This window comes from Vanessa atalanta, chromosome 9 (assembly GCF_905147765.1).
Source record: "Vanessa atalanta chromosome 9, ilVanAtal1.2, whole genome shotgun sequence".
Lineage (NCBI taxonomy): Eukaryota > Metazoa > Arthropoda > Insecta > Lepidoptera > Nymphalidae > Vanessa > Vanessa atalanta.
This window is the reverse complement of record NC_061879.1, coordinates 1,876,779-1,894,926: the sequence shown is the minus strand read 5'-3', so window position 1 is coordinate 1,894,926 and position 18,148 is coordinate 1,876,779. Positions and strand designations below refer to the sequence as shown.

The 18,148-nt window shown below is 33.2% G+C and overlaps 1 protein-coding gene across 1 annotated transcript; it reads right to left on the bottom strand.

Annotated features, from left to right (window-relative positions):
* Window positions 1–10,138: 10,138 nt before the first annotated feature.
* Window positions 10,139–15,094, bottom strand: LOC125066386. The gene has a single exon (XM_047674448.1). It carries the CDS (start codon window positions 15,092–15,094, stop codon window positions 10,139–10,141), a length of 4,956 nt encoding a protein of 1,651 aa, XP_047530404.1.
* Window positions 15,095–18,148: the final 3,054 nt, after the last annotated feature.

Below are 18,148 nucleotides of genomic sequence, written 5' to 3'. Positions count from 1 at the left end.
GACAATAAAATCGACGTTGTTATGTACAAATTCAACGCTATCTCTTACACTAGTTTTCAAAAATGAATATTTGTATAGTTTTCCTCGAACTTATCAACCCGATTTTGTGATTTTCATTGTGACGAAAACCTCGTTAGGTGTTCTACGACTTTACGTGAACCAGTGTAGGCTCTGGCCCACAAAACTGACAAGAATTTATATAAACCATTTTTTTTATTTTAGTTTTCAACATTAATGTTAGACGACCTTAGTCGGATGCGAGTAGCTCAAGGCCGGCTGTCGTGGAAATCCTTGGGGTACTTTGTCCAGCAATGAGCTCGCAGGCTGATATGATGATGATCATGTTAATGATGCAGACTCTTATTCGTGCAACCCTAGAACGTAGGTTATAAATGCTTTGCTAGTTTATGGGTAATTTCATATATCATCACGTGTTTTCTTACATGAACACTCATTATGGTCTTAACCATATTCCGTACAATACTTTTTGTAATGTACTGACGGTGCGAAGCTACCTACTAAATCGAAAGAAACTAATTAAATAACTTCACAGTGCTTTCGGTACATATAATTAAATAAATAAATAAATATATATTGGACAATATCACATACATTACTATGATCCCAATGTAAGTAGCTAAAGCACTTGTGTTATGGAAAATCAGAAGTAACGACGGTACCACAAACACTCAGACCCAAGGCAATATAATAGAAAACTAATGAACTTTTTCTACATCGACTCGGCCGGGAAACGAACCCGGGATCTCGGAGTGGCGTACCCATCAAAACCGGTGTACACACTACTCGTCATAATTTTATGCCCCAACATCACAATCACGAGGATATAAGAATTAAAATGTGCGAAACAATTTACTTCAATAATTATCATTTACATCGCAATTACTTTAGAATTACAATTTTCTGTTTGATCTAAGATCTTTGTATACTTACAGATTAAAAATGCAGTTTTTTAATTGTATCTTAAACAACTTTAAGTACGGTTTTTTCCACCGTTTAAATATAACTGATTTATGTTTTATTCGCACAGTATATTGGTGAACATTCCTTTTCCAGGTCTTTTCGGTACTATATTATGTAAAAGATTATTAGACTTAGAAAAATATATTAAAATAATTTATTGATGTGAAACAGTTTTACCCCCAAGACTAGCGCGTCTTGGGGGTAAAACTGACCCGTACGCCGTTACAGCAAATGGCATGACGCTCTTTTAACCGTCATGACCTATCCCTCTCTGCCAGCACACACAAAGGATTGTGTGTTCATGACACGTATACGTATTAAATACGTTGTTGTTACATATTGTTATAGAAATGAGGAAAATCTATTTTTGTAACTCTATGTGTTTATTTTACTTCATACTTATTTATTGGGATTATTTTATAAAAAATAAATATATTTCAATATAATATATGATGTAATGGTCATATTTTTCTTTTATTTACTTGCTTGATTATATAAAGGTTATATTGTCTACTTTTATAAAAGCTAGGATATGCGTGAGTCAAAACATGTGTACTTGGAAGTACAGTGTACTTTGTACATAATTCCGATAAAGCGTTTAGTAAACACAGACAAAGAAAATAACAGGAGAGGAGAATTAAATATATGTATGTTCTCCCAATTGCAAATGTGGCAAACGATAGATGTTACTTGGTAGTAGGGCTTTATGCTAACCCGTCTGGTAGGTATCCGTAGGTACCATTCATTCAACAGATTTTCTACCGCCAAACAGCAATACTCAGTATTATTGTGTTCCAGTTTGAAGGGTGAGTGAGCCAGTGTAACTACACGCACAAGGGACATTACATCTTAGTTCCCAAAATTGGTGGGACATTGGCGATATAAATTATGGTTAATATTACTTATAGCGCCATTGTCTATGGGCGGTGGTGACCACTTACCATCAGGTGGCCCATGATGAAAAATGTGATTTTTGTTATTAAACAGTTACTTTATTTTCATATTAATAGACGGTGTTAAAAGTTCTTCGTTACTAAAAATTGTTTTCCGGGTCAATAGTTCGTTTCATTCGTTGCCTAACAATGTCCGGAAAATTCTTCTTGTTCTTGTTGAAAGTCTTGTTGTACGGACCAATTTTCTAAGAACAAACTCGAAATTGCATTGCTATTCCGTTGGAATTCACTTCGTATCTCACTCTTGAAATGTAGACATCCGACTCAGGGTGATATGCCATCTTGATATGTGTGTTCTAAAATTTATAAATATGTAGTTGATATTTCACGCTCGTTTTCTGCGGCAAGTGATTTTCGAAATCGACTATTATAAATAAATGATACACATTTAAATGTTATAACATTTAAATGATACACATTAAAATAGTATAACACTCATCGGCTTCCTAGATTTCACGAAGGATATACAAAATGACGGCACGGCAGATATGCAAGCAAGAATGTTTTACAGTATGGTATGATATATGGTGCACTTCGTAAAGAGAGTTCAACTTAAGCGGGTTTTACACTGTATCGCTTTTAATTTACAACTGAAATGAATCATATAGAGTATCATCCTAATTAATATTATAAACGCAAATGCGTTTGTTTGTCACGTTCACAAGTCTCATTCGTAACTATTCAACCTATCATCTTAAAATTTTGTATATACGTTGTCTGGGGTACATTAGACAATCGCTCCCCCTCCACACACACGGGTGGAGACCAATTTAGACTACATCTTTGTTCAAGCTTTTTATGCAGTAGTGGTCCAGTATATTTTAACTTAATACTGAATGTGATAAAAATGAACGGTCAGTTTATTTACATTATAACAGTGTCAACACTCTGTGTCATTATCGGTTTGGAAAACAAATCTATCATATTTAATCGCCCATCTTTGCGTTCTCTTTCATCAAAAGAGAAACGGGAGTTTTCATTTACTTTTGATAATTACTCCGCGATGTTTTTTTTTTATAAACTATACACATATGGCTTGCGCTTGTCTGCTTTAAGTCAAGCTTTGTAAGAACTTCGATCTTGGGGTAGACCAGATAAGAATTTGCATGTGCCTAATTTGGGTTTATAATTCATCTCGTGCTCGGCGGTGAAACACAACATCGCGAGGAAACCTACATGTAACTTATTTTAATTTAATTTTACCGCATGTTTATCCACCACCTTGTATTGAAGCAGCTTGGTGTAAAAAGCTTCAAACCACCTCAAAGGGAGAGGAGGGTCTTAGCCCAGCAGTGGAACATTTAAAGGCTGTAAAGATAGTAAAAGTCACTTCACAAATGATTTGATTCCAAAACTAAACTGCCCAATAAATACTTCTAAGATGGAACGAGAGCCTAGAAGATGCTATCTCACTCGAGCTTTACAGATACTCGGATTCTAATGCTCTGGTAACACAATTCAAATTGATAAGTGTAAATAAGCCTTTAGTCAGAGGTGGTCGGCCTTTTAGTTCATTTGCACTCGGAACGCACTCGATCCTTTGTTGCAATTGTTAAACAATTAGAACAAAATACTTGATAAATTAAACAAATAGCAATTCAAAGGAATCTCAGATAATTTAAAGGAGAAAAATAATTAGCTCAATAAATAACATTTGTGGATGAAGCTTCATTTCATTTAAAACATTCTTAAAATGTTACGTCGGTCGATCTTCTCGTAAAGTACTCGTATGTTGTAGGGATTCATATGCTTTCAGAATTTCTTCTGACTTGCAAATTTGCTCACGATGTTTTCGTTCAACGCAGGGCATGCCATGAATAGTGAAAACAATTTAGCATTTCAAAATCTCAGCGGTTGTCTCGATTCTATCCGCTACTTCAACGTTATTCTACTATCTCATTCGACATGTTTTAAATGATAATCTCATCGTTATGTGTTTGTGACAATAGAGCATTTTGTAGTTCCACGCAACGTTCCCAGATACCAGATAAAACTCGATAAAAACAGTTTGTTACAACAGTTTTTAAATGAAACAAATTTATTAAATCTTATTTTGGAAACGCACTTCTAAATAGATTATTAAATACTTTAATAGGTACTTGTTTAATATTTCATAAAAGCAAATCGTTTTATGAATAGTAAAATTTTCTAATTTACTTTTTCTTATCACGCCTACAACATATTATTACAATAAAGGTAGTACTGATATATTTTGTTTTTGTAACATTTTTAGACGGACGGGCCACTAGATGGTGAATGGTCACCACCACCCTTACATCGTCTAGGGGACCTTTTAAATGGGAACACATAAAGTAAAATTTAATACATTATATACATATGATTTATTATATGTAGTATTCCACGATATTTATAATTTTTACTAATGCAACGCTCGAGGTGTAATTTGTGTTTTGTGTCATGTTAAAAATGTTATTCTAATTTTAATTTTGTTTATCGTTAATTCGATATTCAAAATATCTCAATTCATAAACACATACATTAGTTACATAAAGTCGAATAAAAATATTCATACAAATAATCATTCCATCACATTATTCCGTTTCGGTGGTTGGTCGCTGACAATTACAGGACAATAATGCTTATTTAGAGCATGTCGTTGCCATTTTGATTTATTTGTTAAATTTCAGAATTTTCAAACAAATTTCATACAAAATAAAATACACTAAGCCGCAACAATTATAAAATCCCAATGCGTTTTGCAAACTTCTATTTGATTGGCAATGTTAGTTTAGTTGATTTAAATCTTCAAGCTGAATTAAAACCACTTTTTTATGATCTAGGTAGGTGGACAGGCAAAAGATCCACCTGGTAGTAAGTGGTCACCACCACCTGTGGCGACAGTGAAACAGACTTTGGCGTTTTGAACAATATTAAGCATTTCTTAGAGCTCCACCACCCTTAGTACTAAAATGTTATGTCCCTTCTATATGCATTTACACTTTCTCATACGCGGTACCCTTCAAAACGGAACACAACAATACTAAGTATTCCTGTTTGGCGGTAGAATATCTCATGAGAGGGTGGTACCAACCGAATAAACTTGCGTGGCATGAAATTCAGATGTTACGTCATTTATTAGAATTGAGGCATATAATAAATATTTAATAGATATATAAATCAAATAATTGTTACTTATTTATTTTATTCTTATTTCTTGTACAATTAATTACGTCATATTTATTCAAATGTAAGTTCGTTTTGTGTTGTTTCTATGTTGTTGTTGCTGTTGTTGTTATTATATATATTTACTTATGAAGTTAATACAAAAGTTTTTAAACTTTTTCCACTACTGGAAAACTGGAAGGAAATGAGATATCATTATAAAAGTCAGTGATTAATATTGTATCTGAAATCCGTTCATTGTTGACACTAATTAGGTCACAAGAAAAACCGTCAGCGGGCATTGTCTGACATGTACTATTTTATTACAACACTTCTCCGAAACACGTTACTTCATCTGGTTTAAGTTATACATATTGGCTTAGTAGATTTCTTTCAATTAGGAACGCAAAGGAAACTCCTCATTTATCGTACACATTACCGGTTATTTAATATTTTACTTTGCACGTTAAATATTATAATTTATGTGTTCCATCCTAACCAATATAAATATTTTGGCTGTCAAATGAATTACACGTAGAATTAGTACATAATAACTATAAATGTCATTACTGGTAGCAGCGCATTGTGCAGGCCCGTCTGCGTTCGACCCACTGCTAAAACGAAACATCAATACTCTCTTGCTGAGTTCCGGTTTGAAAGGTCAACGACCCCGCGTAATTACAGACAAGGGATATAATATCTCAACTCCCACGGTTGGCGACGCATTGACGGTTACAGGGATATCTTGTATTTCTTACATTGCTAATGCGTATAGGGTCGGTGGTGAAGTTCGGCATTTTTTAAGCTGTGATTATAACTCCCCATAGAAATTGGCTCTTATGGAATATTAACAGTCCCTTAAATCCCCAATTAAACTCCATATAACCTAGTAAGTGTTGCTAATTAGCGGTAGAATGTATAATATAATGAGATTGTAGTACTTTTCCAGACAATATTTTATAAAAAAAAATATTGATAAGTTTATTTTGTCAGTTCTTCTCAGTTATTTATTTATTTGTAATCAACAACATTTAAAATTATATATTTATAATTATGATAAACTCATTATATTATAAGAAAGTGGAACGTTTCTATATTAAATAATAATTTAATTTTTGACTTTAACGGACTTACCTACAGAAAGTACTTGATTTGGTGTATCTATAAGTGCTGACTATTTTTAACACTGTTAACCTTAATTCTAGAACTTTCCGTAGATTATCGTTTGACGAAGAATAAAGTATGACACATTGCCGTGTTGTTGTCTTGTTTAAAGATTGTTTAGACATTGGCGGCCTTAGGATACGGGTTCAGTGAATAGACAGACTTTATGTTAATTGAAGACATTCAAGTAGCAGTTGATAGCATTAACAAGTATATTAATTGTAATATTAAGATCAGCTGTATTTAAAGTTAGTTCTCAATAGTAGTGCAGTCAGCAAACATGTCCTCTCCTCCAGTGTCTTTAACGAATACCATCGTAAATAGCATAGTAATTAAAACCTGAAGGAACTCTGAAGTAAATTATGTAAATTAATCTTTTTTAATTTATTAATTATTTTTTAATTATTTACATTTACATTTCTTTTTATGAGCTTAAAACTAACTATATCCTTAAAACTAATTATCATTTATAACGGATACTTTAATTTAATATTAATATAATATGTAGAATAATGATAGTACTTAATTCAAATGGTATTAGAAGTCAAATGTCGATCAAAATCTAATTATACTTTTTTTGATTATTCAATTACACTTATTATTATATTGTTAAGTTCTACGGGTGTGTTCCTTTGTCTAATTTTCCCATTCCAATTAAAATCATTAATTTATTTCAATGTCAAACGTGATGTAATGTGTATTTATTAAATCATAGTTTTTTATAGATATGTTTTCGCTTGTTTCATTATGTCAAAATACGATTACATCTTTGAACGTAATACGAAGTCAGTAAACAAATATGACCCATGAACGTATCTAAATACGTCACTGAATTACGTTTTGAAACGGCCACAATAATAAAACGTACTTAGCTTTCAATTGATGAAAATAAAAACATATTTGCGTATTTTTACGTTAAACTTTAACGTTACGTCCCAATGCAATAGCATTCGCGTGTTATTTTTAACTTTTAAGACTATATATGAATTTTAACTAGAGCTGCGAAAGGCTCACAGCACAGAAGATATGGCGCAGAAGTTTGTGAGCAAATACAAACTAAATGACGGAGATTGATCAGTTGTGCTATTACAGTTATCATAGAAACTGTTGCTGTCAAATATTTGTTGCGGAATTTATAAATGTTACAGTCAATAAATCAGTATTATTTATTTATTTATTGGAAAAGTTACACCATCAACTTATCACTAAGCACTTAAAATTAATATCTGACTTGGGTAACATACAAAGCGATACGTCTTTAAAGGTGTAAACAACATTGACCTTCAAAAATATTTTTGATAGTAAACTATATAAGCCAAACTAACCTATATAAAATATAAAATTATTTTTTTAAAACTAAATAATAATTGAAATTAAGATAACTCAAAAAAGAGGTTTATAAAGGCAATTTAGAAGATTTATAAAAGAAAAAAGAAAAAAACAAAACTTAAATATATTATTTATAAGGTATGAGATCGAACAATGAGATCTTTGGAATGTTTAACAAAATTCGTTTTATTATTATGAAAGATGTCAATATCGCCGTTAGATAACAAGTCATTAAACAAATTCATTATGGAGTATTAGATTCTTGACTTTGACTTTAAATTTGACTATGCTACTGCATAGGTCCATAATACTGATTTATAATTTTTTGGATAGAATTTTTTTTTGTATAATTTTTTTATTGTATAGCAACAGTTGCTATGCTTTAGCCGTAAAAGCCCCACAGGTGCAGGACCAAAAAAAAGTGCTCTCCGAGGCACGAGAGTGTGTCACTGCCAATTTCCTAACTCGAACTGTTACTAACAACTTTTGGACAGAAAAACCTAATACGTAGACCTCGGGAATCTGCAGTTCTATAATCTTGACACTAGATTAACGAGGCAGTTTAAAAGCAAATATATGTACATTGTAAGTATAACAACTATTGCCCTACGCAACATCACCTTATAGTGCTCTCATAACGCAATACACTGTAAAAACTCCGTCTCACATCTTACTTATTTCGTATTTCCAAAACCTTAATAGTATGTGAAGGAATGAGGACCATGTTGTGAGAAAGGTCTTCGGCATGGATGCGGGTAGATATAGAGGTAGGGGACGACCAAAGAAACGATGGATGGATTGTGTGAAAGACGATATCTTTAGAAAGAATGTTACTTGTGAGATGACGTCTGACAGAGTAGTATGGAAGAATACATGCTGCGCCGACCCCAAGTAAAATTGGGATAAGGGCAGGAGGATGATGAAAAACCTTAATATACCAGATTCAAATAATATATCTTAAAAAACATATCAAAAATGAAACAATAACAAATAATATGACTCAATACGGTTTCTTTGTTTTAATGTCATAAATAGTTATTCATTACTATGACTTACGTATTGTAGATACTCGTAGAATAGGTTTTATTTTAATCTCTTATTAAGTTTCATATATGTATGCCAGGCTACATTATTTTAATGTCTATTTTAACATCCAGCTACTTATGCTGATTTTTTTTATGTTTCTTATCCAATAAAAATTAAATCAATTGTTTGTTTTCTTTATTTATGTCAACACAGCTTTGTATGTGATAAATCAATAAATTTAGCAAACCGTTAAGTAGAACTGGCTGTATGGAGTTCGGACTTTGGTCTGTTTTGTGTTTTGTAAAGTGACGCTCCAGTACGCGTGCACCGAGAACGCACTAGCATCGACCCGTTTGCGAGTACAAATTCTAGGGCGTGGTTTAAGTTAAGAGTGATATGGCAAAAAGTTTAATAATCAATGATTATGAATTATATGACATTATTATAAGGTCATTATTAGATAAAATGTGTATAAATAATGATAAATCTCTATTCGTTTTAAATAAAAAAATGCATTGTGCTTTAGTTGTTTTACATAATGTCGGCAAAGCACGTCCCAGTCAGAGACGCAATAAAAACCAGAAAAAGGTGGAAGCGAGGAAAAACTTAGTACGTGTAATTCAACGATAACAATGTTACATTATATTATATAAATTATTAACAACATATTATTTAACAACCCAAAATAGACAATGAATTTTCGCTATCTACATATAAGAACTGAAATCATTAAAGGTAGCTTTCTTAATCTAGCTTATTTTGATACGCCAACGATAATTTATAAACAAGTTTGAGCAAAACTGTCAACAGACGTCCTGTTTACCTATATATTATATACTAAATCTGTTAAAAATGAAATACTCGTTTTTTTCACTCGTATAATCACTCGTATTTTTAAAGATAAACTCACAAAAAAAAAACAAACAGAAATCTCTTCAATATAAAATAGATGATCTTGACATCGCGATTTAACATAATGCACAACGCCATCTATTCATAAATAGAAGAACTAAATATAACACAACATCCACTAATAGATGGCGGTGTCCGCCATCATTTAATAAAATCAATGTTAACTTTTTACTCATTCCGCCCACCAAGGACTTGCTCCTTTACACCATAATAAGTAAAATGATCTTATACACTAATTACAAATTGCAATAGAGTAAGTTAAAACACGGAAAAAAAAGAAAAGAGAAAAAAAAACACACACAAACACAAATCACATTATAAATGGAGTATTACAACTATTTTTATAGAAACAAAACTTCCGCCCACCGTAAGAATGTAGTTTAAATCATGTAGGTTTTGTTAAGAGACACAGTTTACTAATTGGGCGCTTAAGCAATCCTCTTTTACATTTTAAGGTTACTACTCGAGTTACATTATCAGGCCCGGCATGTTTTTCGATTACTTTACCTAAAAGCCATTTGGCGGGTGGTATATTATCATCTTTAACAATGACTACATCACCTACGTCAAGTTCAGGCTTTTTACTACACCATTTATTTCTTTGATTTAAATTGCATAAAAATTCCTTTGACCATCTTTTCCAAAATAAATTAACCATTTTTTTGAATCATTCTCCATCTATCTAAACCTGTTACATTTTTATCAGAATAATCTACATCATTAATATTTAATAAGGATTCACCTATTAAAAAATGACCAGGTGTCAATGGAAGAGGGTCATTAGGATTATCACTGAGAACACTTAAAGGACGCGAGTTTAAGCAAGCCTCGATTTGTGTTAACAAAGTAGAAATTTCTTCAAACGTCAAAGTTGCATCACCTACGACTCGCTTTAAATGAGCTTTAGCACATCGTACACCCGCCTCCCATATTCCTCCAAAATTAGGTGCACTTGGGGGAATAAAATGCCAATTTGTCGATTCTAAAGTCAACAAATTTACCATTTCATGTGATAATTCTGATTTAGCTCCTTTAAACATATTGTTAAACATGGCGTTTGCTCCAACAAAATTAGTTCCGTTGTCGCTGTAAAGATCGCTGCAATGTCCTCGTCGAGAAATAAACCTCCTAAAAGCTGCTATGAAACCTTTAGCAGTGAGATCCGACACGGCTTCGAGATGGACTGCGCGAGTTACCATACAGACGAACAAACAAATGTATCCCTTGTAGGATTTAGCTCCTCGTCCAGGCGAAAAACGTATATTAATAGGACCCGCGTAGTCCACTCCAGAGGTCTTAAACGGGCGACTAGGTTTTAATCTGGCTTCTGGTAACTGTCCCATCAACTGTGTTGCCGCCGCTTTAGAATATCTTAAACAAACGACGCAGCTTTGATAGTATTTTTTTACCATTTCACGTGCTCTCAATATCCAGAATTTACTCCTCAAGTAATTCATCATGAGTTGTGGTCCGCCATGGAGAGTCTTCACATGAGCATTAGCCACTATTAGTTGACTAAGATGATTCTTAGCCGGTAAAATAATGGGATGCTTCTGATCGTAGCTTACCTCAGATTGGCTCAACCGTCCACCCACTCGTATGATCCCATTTATGTCTAAAAACGGGCACAGAGTGTACAGAATGCTTCGTTTAGCTACACAACCTTTTGTTTTTAAACTCCGTATTTCTTCCTCAAACTCATACTCTTGAGCTTGTTTAATACACAATTTTAAAGATTGTTCAATTTCATCTGGTGTTACAACTTTAGAAAATTCTTTTCTTTTTTCAAATGGTAGCCGTACTTTAAGAAATCTTCGACATAATGAAATCACCCTCAATAATTTATTTAATTCAGAAAACTTCACCCATTCAAAAGTTACCTGTTTTTCCATTACCATAAATGACTTAACTCGTTCTTCTTCGTTAGTGTCAATTACTTCGGGCTTCGTAACTTTAATGTTAAATTCAGATAAAAAATCAGGACCGTGCCACCATAGATCGTAGTTGTTCAATGCCATTGGCTTCAATCCTCGTGATGCGCAGTCAGCAGGATTGACGTTAGTTGGTACGTGTGCCCATTGCTCAAAATTCATTATTGTAAGGATATGTGATACTCGGTTACTCACATACGTCACCCATCGATTCACAGGTCCTCGTAACCATGCTAATACAACGGTTGAATCCGTCCATGCGAACATGTCACTTTTGGGTATTTCCATCACTTGAGAAACTTCGTGTAATAGTTTTGCAGCTAAAGTTGCTCCACAAAGTTCTAATCTAGGTATTGATACCTCTTTCTCGATTGGTGCAACTTTAGTTTTGGCTGTGACAAGGTTTACGTATACGTTGTTATGTTCATCTATAACTCTCAAATAAACTACAGCTGCATATGCCATATGTGATGCATCGGAGAACGCATGAAGTTCCAGCTTACATTTTTTTGTACATCCAAGCCACCGTGGTATTAAAATATTCTTAATATTACGCAACTCATCCTTGTAGTGTAGCCACTCTAATAATAGTTTTTTGGGTAATTTATCGTCCCACTCAAGATGCTCTTTCCACAATTTTTGAATGAAAATTTTCGCTGTAATTACTACTGGAGAAATCCAACCAATAGGGTCGTAAAGTCTAGCTATATCTGATAAAACCGTTCGTTTTGTAATAGGCTCTTTGGTATCAGTCAAATTTACTACATACTCAAAATTATCTGTTAATCTGTTCCATTTAATCCCTAAAACTTTCATCATACCATCACTTTCTATTGTCAGAGACTTCACGGTGCTTACCTTATTTTGCTCAATATAATTTACAAATCGTTGACTGTTGCTACTCCATTTTTGCATTTCAAAACCACCAGTATTCATAAGTTCTGTCATTTCTTCGTAAATTTGTAAAGCCTCTGTCTCTGTTTCACACCCCGTCATCAAATCATCAACATAATAATCATTTTTAGTAATGTGCGCAGCCACTGGAAACTTATCCTTTTCCAGAAGTGCTAATGTCTGTAAGGTCTTAACTGCTAAATATGGGGCACAGGCCGTACCAAAGGTTAATGTTAACAATTTGAAGTGTTGTATTGGTACTTTATCATTAGATCTCCACAATATTCTTTGGAAATTAGTGTCGTCTTCATGGACAAATACCTGCCGATACATTTTCACAATATCTGCAATTATAGCGATTGGATGTTTGCGCCACCTCAGTAACAAATGACGCAAATCCTGTTGGAGTTTAGGACCTATCATAAGATCATCATTTAAAGACACATTGTTAACGCCTTTATTAGATGCATTAAAGACCACTCTGACTTTTGTCGTTTGCTTGTCTTCTCTCACTACTGCATGATGAGGGAGGTAGACACACTTAGGATTGTCAATATCATCATTAGGTACTTGTTTCATGTGGTTTAGTGTAGTATATTCTTCTAGAACTCTATTGTACTCGTTTGAAAGCGTAGGATTCTTACTTAATCGTTTCTCCAATGAAAGTAATTTGTTGATGGCTATATCACATGACTGACCATACTGACATTGTGGATTATTTGTTTTAAACGGTAATTTGACAACAAATTTTCCATCTTCTCGTCTTAAAGTAGTTTCTTCGTACAATTTCTCACATAGTTTTTCTTCTTCTGTTAATCTTTTCTCGATACTGTTCGGCTCATTTTCTATTTCCCAAAATTTTTTCAATAATTCGTCTTCTTTTACTTGTACATGTAAGTTTAAAACATTCTCTTTTACCGACTCTTGTTCTATTTTTCCCGACAAAACCCACCCGAATAAAGTATTTTGTGCTAGTAAATTCCCACGTGGACTCTTCTTCACTCCATTCTGCAAAATTTCTCCATACACGTCAGCGCCAAGTAATATATCAACTTTACCTGGTGATGAAAATTCTGGATCTGCAAGCGGTAGCGATTTTAGCTCAAGCCAGTCAGGTATACGAACTTCACGGCTCGGCAACAATGACGTTAGTGACTTTAATACATAAGCATTTACACAAACCTTTCCAACAGGTTCATAACGCGATTCAATTTCTACATTTACTGCATGTTTAATATTAAGATGACCGTCTCCCAAACAAGACACCTTACCATTCACATTTGTACGTTTAAGACCCAACAATTGCACAATATGTTCGCTGACAAAAGAGGCTTGAGAGCCTTGATCAAGTAATGCTCTGATGACGAAACAACCATTTTTAGATTTAGATTTTACCACTGCTGTTGCTAGTAACACGTTATATGTTTTTATATCTCCTCTTGAAAAATTTGCTACTACGTTCGTCTCTGATGTCGTTTCTCGTTCTCGTTGTTCAGGTTCTCCTTTATTTTGTTCGGTTTGTCTCAGAGTGTAATAGGCCTCCTTGTCTTCCTTCTCAAAGTGAAGCAAAGTGTGATGTTTTTTGCCACACTTATGGCATGAAGTGTTTTGATGACATTTATACACAGAATGTGTTGGCGCCAGACAATTAAAGCAAAGTCTTTTTGCCTGTGCTATATTCTGCCTCTTTAAAATTGGTTGTTTCTTAAACTGGGCACAGTGATAGACAAAATGTGGACCATTACACATTGCACATGTCGCCTCTGGTGAAGCATTTTTTACTTCAAGTGCTGTATGAAATGACTTAGTCTTTACCGGTTGATGTGATGATCTTGATTGAATCATGGTTTTACTCATTTGCTTACCAGTTTCGAGCAATTCTAAAGTTCTGAATCGTGTTTCGATAAATTGTTCCAATTGAGACCATTTGGGTAAATCATCTGTAGTTGAACTTACATAAGTCTCCCATTGTCTTAGTGACTCGTGATCCAATTTAGACACCACTAGATGTATTATAACCGGATCCCATTGATCAGTGCTAATGTTCAGATTATTTAGAGCTTTCAGACAAGATGTTGTTGTATCTAACAAATGTTTTAGTGCATTTGTTGATTCATGTAGTATTAATTTTTGTCCAAATAATGTCTTCATAATCGCGTTGCAATTATATTTCTTATTGTTGTAACGTTTAGATAATTGTTCCCATGCTTCTTTATAATTAGCTGATGTAGTAGGAAAATTTCTAAGTAGCATTTCGGGTTCTCCTGATAAACTGGATTTTAAATAATGCAGCTTCTGAACCGGAGAAAGTGTATTATTCTCATGTATCAATGATAAGAACATATCATAAAAAGATTGCCACTCGGTATATTTCCCAGAAAAGTGTGGAAGCTGTATTCTTGGTAATTGCACCTCGGAATTAATAAGTTTAGAATTAGCTGAAGAACTTTCTCTCGTGTCCATTGAAGATGTTCCAGAGAGTGGTTTTGCCAAAGCAATGTATTCTTTTAAAATAGATTTGTATTGTATGAATAATTCTTGAAATTGATCCTGCATATCATCTTTGAAATATTTTAACACTTTTAAATGTTCCTCCGTAGCTTTAGTAATTATTTCAAGATGATTTTGGCTAAACACTTCTTCCAATTTCTCCAAAGCTTCCATTCTTGCCACAAGATAACTGTATTTTGCTCGTGCCTCTTGATTAGCTTTCTTAAAATTGCGTTCGGCTTTAATCAATTGATCGAACAACTCTTGTTGCCCTTTTATTAACTTCTCCATGTTTATTTTCAATGCAATAGCTTACAATTATAAAGTTTGAATTCACTATAAATGTTAAAGTTCAATCAAATTATTATTTTTTATAAGTTCACAGTATTGCAAATTACTCTAAGTCCAAATCACAAAAATTTTACAAGTCCTTATCGCAACATCACAAAATTTTACAAGTCCAATATAACAAATAATTCTAAGTCTATAATATCACGAAATTTTTACAAGTTCAAACTGATTTAATGTTTTTTTTTTTTTTAAGTCCACTGAATACGATCACGAAATTTTTGCAAGTCCAAACTAATTTAATTTTTATAAGTCTAAAGACTTACTTGTAAAGTTCACTTTCCTGCGTATCCTCAGTTCTCACTAATCACTATTCACTAATTCACTTTCCTTCCCGGGTTTCGGCACCATGTTAAAAATGAAATACTCGTTTTTTTCACTCGTATAATCACTCGTATTTTTAAAGATAAACTCACAAAAAAAAAACAAACAGAAATCTCTTCAATATAAAATAGATGATCTTGACATCGCGATTTAACATAATGCACAACGCCATCTATTCATAAATAGAAGAACTAAATATAACACAACATCCACTAATAGATGGCGGTGTCCGCCATCATTTAATAAAATCAATGTTAACTTTTTCCCCAAAACGAGCTGCATCATCTTTAATGTTTATTAGATTTTTAAGCTACAATTAGAACGTTGCCTCATTTATTAGTAGATATTTAATATTCATATGGTTATAATCTAAATATGTAATTAAGTTTAAGTAAAAATTGTCTGAAACGATGGCTGACTTTTGATGGATACTTTCGTTTGTAAGTATAAATAAAAAAAAATAATACGAATATGTCTGTTTCTATGTATTATATTCATATAAAAAACTAAAATTTGTCTGTATACTGTAGCATCACACAAACATTTCCAAACTGTTTTGAATAAAAAAGCTTAATTTATAAACTTTATTTTACCTTACCGGAATGAAAAAATGCAATGAATATAATTATGGTGAGTTTCTATTTAGAGTCAAGCGGGTTCCCAAGTCGTATCGGTTCAAGTGTTATCCATGAAAGTGTGAATTTATTCGTTATATAAATTGAAAGTGATATAGGATTTTTATCTTGTAAAAATATATAGTGTATAGGTGTAAGGTACCTTTCGGATGGTACCACTTACTCGTCAACTATTAAAGAGCTATATCAATACTATATGTTGCTTTTTTCACAAATCTTGGCACAAATAAAATCATAGATTACCCGATTGCTGCCAAATTTACAATTGGACCGTGATGATTTTACCAAACCACAGAGGCGCTATGCATCTCGTTTATAAAGATTAAAACGAGAGAAGCAAAGTTATAAAATAAAACTTATGTAATGGAATGTCTACACAATAATATGCATAACGTTATAGTTACGTACATATAAAGTTTAACAGGGTTACTGTCACTATAAAAAATCTTTTATTTTTTATATCCCAACAAATTTCACCTTCGGACATCTCGTTAAAATTCCAAATATCACCCGCACCACCTAGATGTCCGAAAATCCACAACAGCGCGATTTTTAAGACATTTTCTGCCTCGCACAACCACTCTGTGGAACCAGCTTTCGCCGGCGGTTTTTCCGAACCGATACGACGGGAACCTTCAAGAAAAGAGCGTACTCTTTTCTGAAAGGCCGGCAACGCACCTGCAAGCCCCCCGGTTTTGCAGATGTCCATGGGCGGTGGTAGTCACTTTCCATCAGGTCAGCCTCCTGCTCGTTTGCTACCTCTGGCATAAAAAAATAAATAAAAAGAAAAACCTTTTTCACTTATACACATTAGTACTTCTGTGGGCACATTTCTGTACAATAAGGTTAAATTATAACATTATCAATGTGAAGGCATTTGGTAACCAAAACCTTCCTCAAATAATAATAAGTAATATAATTTTTCCCGCTTGACTCTTTTAATTGTAACCCTACTATCGATGAGTCAGTTCCGTTGTAAAGGGGCTTACGAACACATGGAATGAATGGTACCTACAATCACATTATATCCCGTTTTAATATTAAATCTGAATAATAAAAGGGATTGCGTGTATAAGCATTATGTAATGAAAAGCAAATATTGTAATAGTTTAGTTCCATAGTTTTCTGAAAATTGTAAAAATTATTATGAAGTTTTTTTACTAATCTGACTAAACATTGATCGGTCATTGGTCATGTAGTGGGTTACAGGATGTCATCGACCAATCATGATTCAGTAATAAACAAGTACCTATATTCAAAAAAGACGAAGCAAGCGGCTAGATCGACGAAGTACCTAACCTTTGTTCTGTTGAGATAGGTCAACATATATGGTACAATACATTATTATTTTTAAAGTATTCCGTGTTGCAAAATAACGAAGGAAAATACGTGATAATTTTACGATTTTTTTAATTTTATTTTTTTATCTTGACAACATTATATTGTTACCTTCATCTATGTAAATTAGAGCAAATATTTCGAGTAATAACTTTTATTTTGAAATAAGAATATTATAAAAAATAATAATACATAATTTTACATAAATACTTCGTCACGGCTAAATCTGTCACGAGATTTCACTTCCCCAATTTTTGGCTTTTTCCGTCGATATCTTAGTAACGGTAAGCGATACGTGGAAAATGCAAATTATCATAATTGTAGGTTGTAACAAAAGCAACAAAACGGTATTCCACAAAATTTAGTTTAGTTTTGAGCCCCCAAAACCCCTCCTGCCTACGGCTATGGTAAGATCGGATTACTTGATTGTTTTACATTATATACAAAAATGCTATTATTCATGTAATTACACATTCATAGACATATGATGTATTTATAGTAATAATATAAGATGATGAACATATAAGAATGAACCCTACACGTGTTTTCATTGTGTCCCCAGAGAGATGTATTATGCACAGTACCTAAGTATATGCTATTTTGGAGGCACGCTACTTAAATGAGACAACACTCGAGCAAATAAAAAAAATCTTTATTTAAGATAACCTATCTGGTACGTAAATAGCAATTTTTTTATGAT